General features: G+C 35.8%; 1 protein-coding gene across 2 annotated transcripts in view; it reads left to right on the plus strand.

Annotated features, from left to right (window-relative positions):
* Window positions 1-3,051: 3,051 nt before the first annotated feature.
* The window catches only part of LOC103145378 (uncharacterized), a 21,158-nt gene continuing 18,209 nt past the window's right edge, over window positions 3,052-6,000 (plus strand). For both annotated transcript variants that reach the window (XM_007562792.2, XM_016676729.1), the window contains exon 1: window positions 3,052-3,928. In XM_007562792.2, coding sequence (XP_007562854.1) covers window positions 3,868-3,928 — 61 coding nt within the window. In that variant the 5' untranslated portion in view covers window positions 3,052-3,867. The remainder of the gene's footprint in view (window positions 3,929-6,000) is intronic.

Genomic DNA, 6,000 nt, shown 5'->3' on the forward strand with positions numbered 1-6,000 from the left:
TGCTCCTACATTGTTACTTTTTATCAAATGACCTTAAGTGAGTGACCTGGGCTCACCTGACTGAAGTGGACCTGGTTCATCTATCATTTTGGGCATGTACAATTCCTGGAGTCCAATGAAAGCCTTTCCAAACCAGGCCTCAGACTCCATCGTCATTAGTGATCTAAAATACTCTGATCTGGCAAAATGAAGAATATCAATTCTGAAGTGGAGTTATGTGAAGAAAGAAAGTGTTATTTTTGTCTTTCAGTTTTTTTTTACCTATTCAAAACATTAGTCAGTTCAGGTGTATGCAGCAATGCTTATACACTCTGAAAAAGCTAAAAACATGAAATAAGCCATTTTGTCCAATAAAATTTTTTTTTATTAAATATGCAGACGTTTCACTATTGAGATACATCTTCATTGGCATGGCTGCTCTCCTGTTTCTGAGTGCTGTTGTCTACTTCATAAAACGTGAGTACCGGTCTGCCACTCTCAAAATTAAAAGTTTACAAGAATAACAAGCTAGGGTTTGCTGGTGTTTGATGTTATGGATTAGCCATTATATATACTTTTCTATTATTTTTCAGGGTGCTGTAACAACATCACACAGGACAGGACTGCCGATCCATCAGCAGAGATGTAATGGGTAATTTGAGATCAAATGAGCCTCTTGTCTTGTCTGTCACTTATGTTGCACAATCTTCATGGCCGCAGTCCTCTTCTTATTGTTAGCTCCATCCTCTCCGATTATTCTAGCTTTCCAAACTAAGAAACCTTAACAGAATTAAGCTCTGACATGTGGTAAAAAAAAAAAAAAAAACCTATCATGAGGCAATGTAAAAATGTTTATGTTAATTTACAATGGATTCTTGAAAAATCCCACACATTACTGTTAACTAAACAAAATTATCCTGCCAGGAGTCTATCTTAAAAATGAAGGCTGCTGCTCTGGATTTGGTTGGAGTATTTTTGTTTGATGGCTCCTCGCTTCACCTGTAGGATTCATTTTTGATGTAATATTTTGTAGTGTGGTCTTACATCCACATGTTGCAACAGGTAAAGTGCATTTAATACAAATACAGAGTTTAAAGATTATGTTTATTTGCATCATCTGTCTTCTTGAAAATATGCATTACGTAAAAATGTAAAGAGATACATCTTTACATTTTCATTGCATCCAGAAATTGAATTAAAATGAAATGCATTTTCTTTAAGAACTGTCAGTGTTTGTTTTTCAACTTCAGTGACAACATCCATGGTGTTTCTGTAAGATTTGAGCTTAGAATAGGTAGAATGTTTACAAGAAAGAAAGTAGGAAGCCAAAGAAGTTGCTAACAACTATGCAGGCCTACTATATACAAATAGTACAAACATGGGTATTTGGGTTACCTTGCGTAAAAACAAACAAGAGCAATTTAACTGAATGTTTGGTACCATTTCATATGTACAGATCAGATACAAAAGGGGTTTGTCAGTAGTCTTTCAAACTTTCTGCATCAGAAATTGGTTAGGCAATTTTTTTTACTTTATCAAGTTTACCTGTCAAGTTGTAAATGCACTAAATATGTTAAAGAAAAGGGGATACAGTGCTTCGCCACTAATTATCAACACCAGAATAACTAGAAATCCAGGTGAGATGATCACTTATCAATAATCTCTGAGCAGTATCATTGAAAACTGTAATGGTCTGAATGTTTTGTTTTGGAATTGGTTTCATGTTTCTGCATGTAATGCTGATACATTAGTGGTATTGTTGTCAGTCAGTTGCCATGTCACCAAGTCTGTTTGTAGCATAGCCAACACAGAGCAAGACAAAAAAAAAAAAAGAATACTAGTGGTTTGGAGGTTTTTAAAAAAATGTTCAGTGTCATTTTCCCGATTGTTGTGGCACACTGCACTAAATTAATAATACCAATTTTATTAATTTGTTTCATTTTGTTAACAGAATTGTTATGCAGTGGCTGCATGGATGTGGATGGGAAGTAAAATAATAGTCTTTTTGCCCTCCATTATTGTGGGCGTGTGCAAAATTTCCAGGTGTAAGTCAGACAGCAGGTTGACTCAAATAAAGAGATTATAAGCATAGCTCCGACGGTACAAATTATTGTAAGAGGTTGTTTTCAGGTGAAGAGCAGGGGATGTTACTATCTGAGCTCTGAGGTCTTCGAGGAATCCAAACCATCTGAAGGCAGAAGCAGAGATACTCACGGTGAGTCACAAGTAGACAACATGCAGGAACTGATCTCAAGGACTCTCTTGATGACCACAACCAAATATATAATGGGGCTGGAGGATGCCTGACCTTATACAACCTCCTGAAGATGAGATGATTATTGTAGATGTATCTGCTAATCAGTCAGAAACCAACCAATAGAGCTGTTTCCTCAAGAATGAAAAAAAAACAGGAAATAACACCCCAAGATCATAACATCATAGTTCTCAGCCTGTGGTTTATGTATACCAGTGCACTGCAATATTGCTCATTTGAAAGGTTGAAGCAAATTAACTTGCATGTAATGGACAATGGTGAACCAACACAGTGCTGGCAGCTGTCCTGCAAAGCTCCATCATCTATGAGGTTAGATGATGGAGCTTTGCATCATCTTTGAATGACATCCAACCAAACCCAACCATTTTTCAGTGTAGTTCACTTCAACATCCTGTAAGATTAGCTGATTAATGTCTTCAGTGACCAGAGTAATAACAGTGACTAAGTAAATAATGCATTTCTTAATAGATTCTCAGGTACAGTGTGATTAATTTGAGAAATATGTTGCAGGACAGTCAAATAAATAGTGTTGATGTGTGAGTTTGTTTGACTGTTTTTCCCTTTAAATAATTTTAAGTTGTTTTTGCAAGGCATATAGATTGGTCAAAAATGTCCCTGACTTTCCCAGTGAGAAGACCTTGGTTGTTTTTCCAACTTTCAGCTTGAGAATTATGGACATTTTAAAAAACCCTGGTGGGGACACATAGTATAATTCATTCTTTAAATCAGCCACAAAACAAAACAAAAAAGTTCCTCTAACTTTCTTTTGGTTTATGTCATAACAGAACAAAACAAAACAAAAAAAATCTACGTGTCGTTTTAAAAGTCTTCAAAGACTTCATTACTTGGAAACTCTCACTACTAAAACAAATTGAGGAACAATATGCTGAATTATATGAAACTAAACTAATTATTTGACAGTTTTGTGCACAGCTTTTTAAAACAACATTTCTATGAGGAATTTTGCCCACTCAAATTGAGCAATGGCTGTGAGGTATCTGCACACACCCAGGGCTCTCAATGCATCAGAGGAAACTTCTGGTTTGTTTTGACACAAATAACCACAACTCTGCCAAGGTGAGACAAGAGGACGCAGCAGTGGAAAAAGAGATGTCATATTTAACTTTTAGACTTTTCAGAAATGTGTGTTTAAAATGTTTTTTTTTGTGTGTTTTTTTTTTTTTATCTGACTACCCAAGTTTTGCATAGGAGCAATTGTTGTTCATATAAACTGACAGTGAGGCATGAAAGGGCAGGAAAGGTGGCTAAAAATCGTACCTCTCTTATTTGGAGGTCCCTCGCTCGGTAAATGTCAGCAAGTTTCAACAGGATGTGGAGGGAGCTTTTGTCACGTTATGTCCTTTCTGCACTACCTCCTTGGTTTACAGTAAACCGTATAAAGTTTAAAGCCGAACGTGATCACCATCAAGTTTGAAAAAGTTAAAGTTGTGGTGTTCTGTTGACTGCTGTACAAAGTGAAACCCTGCAGAAGTATTTAGGTGACTAAAGTGATGCAGCCGAGCCGTAGTGGTCTTGTGGTTTTGTCCCATGATGCACGGAGAAATTAAAGCAGCCTCGTGTTGCTGCTTCTAAACATTGTGTGACTCGTGACAATGAAAGCAGACAAGTGGATTCCCTTTTTTGCCCTCTGGGTTCTAAGTGTCTCTTCAAATGGTAAGTCTTATTTTAAAATTAAACTGTGAACAATGTTGAGCAGTGTTAAAATAGATGATCTATTTATAGTAATCATACTTTTATTGACTTTCAGGTTTTCCCTGAAATAACTCACATATCCGCAGACAGCACTATGTCCAGTACTATGTTTGAACAGCAAACCTGAGATCTTGCTTGGTTGAGAATTATATACTCTTGGATTTATCTGAGCTAACGAATTGGTACTTTCAATTGAAAGACCTTTTGCATCACATTGAAATCACCAGTGTCACAGGAAATTGTTCAATTTAACACTAGGTGAGTGTGGGGGTTTCCACTGTTCGGTGATAATGCCTAAAAAAGTTTTCAACACTTCATCATTTAGGTTTTAGTGTCAGAGAATTGATAATCTCTGAGTTATTTTTAACAAGAAAGAAGAAAATTAGTATTTATTGCCAAATGCAGAGAGTCGCTTAGTGCTCTTTAAATAATCAAATCAAAATTTTTCACTCAAACATTAAAAAGAGTTTCTGACGGAGAGTGGGGGGTACGAAGGCTGTCAAAATTACTCTGACCTGACTGATTAAAAACTGCCTAAAAGGATGGGTGTGCATACCACCATTTTTAAGGAGGAAATCGTTTTGGAAATAGAAAATGGAGGTGGTGAACAAAAAAGGAACTAAAAATATCTGGCTATAAAAAGACATCTACATTGATTGTTATCAAAGTACGGTTTTGAATAGCAAAAGGAAAAGTGTTTTTAATAAAGACAAGTCAAGTGAAACAGCTACTTTAAGAAATAAAGAAAAATCAGTTTGAACAATAAAGATTTAAAGAGTGGAAGAAAGAAAAAAAGAGTGTGCCCTGATGGGTCCAGATAGCACCAGGACAGTTTTCACCTCTGTCGGTCGGAAACCACATTCTGCACCCACGCACTGCAGTTTTCTCTCATTCTATTTCCATTTCATGAAGAAGCCATTTCATATACTTAAAGAAACTGCTTAAAGAATATTCCATCATGGAGCTAAAATCACATTAAAATACAAGAGATTATTCCTGCTAACACCCATCACTAACTACAATAACTCGTTGAAGAATATTAATTAATCTGAGTCATAACAATATTTACTTTGCCCATGGGATCAATAGAGTATTTTTGAATTTGAATCAGAATCTCACATGTTGGTTAACTGTATATGTAAAATATAATGTTTTAAAAAGTCTTTACTTACGAATTTGGAGATGTAGTTTGGCATATCAGGCTCAACAGATATAAGTGGTATAAAAGTACAGTCAACACAATTCAAACACTTAACATTTTCTTTTCCTTGTTTTTGAAAAACAGCTTATAAACAATCCCCATCCCAAGGTCTGACCCAATCAGAAATCGGACATAAAAAAAAAAAGAAAAAAAAAAAGAAAACTTTGCCAGGATGGTTACGCTGACATGTGGTCAGTATGAAACAGCGTGTAGCAGACTTTGAAAAAGTCAAATAAAATTTTTTTCAAAAACACCAAAAGTGGCAAGTGGCAAAGTGGAAAAACCAGTAAACATCTGTTCAGATTTACTTTTGTCCTGGGTGATGCAGCCAGTGCGGTTCAGATTCTGTTTGGTTTTCAGTGTTCAAGCCCGTGGAGTCATGGTCTCCTCTGGGTTGATGTAGCAGATATAGTCTCAGTCACATGTGTCAAACTCACGGCCCGGCGGCCAGCCTGCAGTAGCTTTTTATGTGGCCCTCAAGACTCTAGTGGGCCACATGAAAAGAACCTTCAAATAAACAGCTGTGTGCTTATTTTTATTTTCTAATCAGTCAAATCCAATCAGTTTTTATTTGTAAACTATCAAATTACATCAATGTAAAAATATGTTAAACATTATTTAATTATAATAAGTACTCAGTCAGCTATTGATTAATGTTTGAACATTTGGGTTTTATCAATAAATTCTGGCACAACTGTTCCTTTATTACTTTACTGTTCCTCATTTATGATCTTGATATGACCCAAAATAAAATGAGTTTGACACCCCTGACATAGGTTACATACAGTCATGGTCAGTAAATTAAAATTGTATAGAAAAGTTAATTTATTCC

The sequence above is a fragment of the Poecilia formosa genome, unplaced genomic scaffold, assembly GCF_000485575.1.
Source record: "Poecilia formosa unplaced genomic scaffold, Poecilia_formosa-5.1.2 Scaffold141, whole genome shotgun sequence".
Taxonomy (NCBI): domain Eukaryota; kingdom Metazoa; phylum Chordata; class Actinopteri; order Cyprinodontiformes; family Poeciliidae; genus Poecilia; species Poecilia formosa.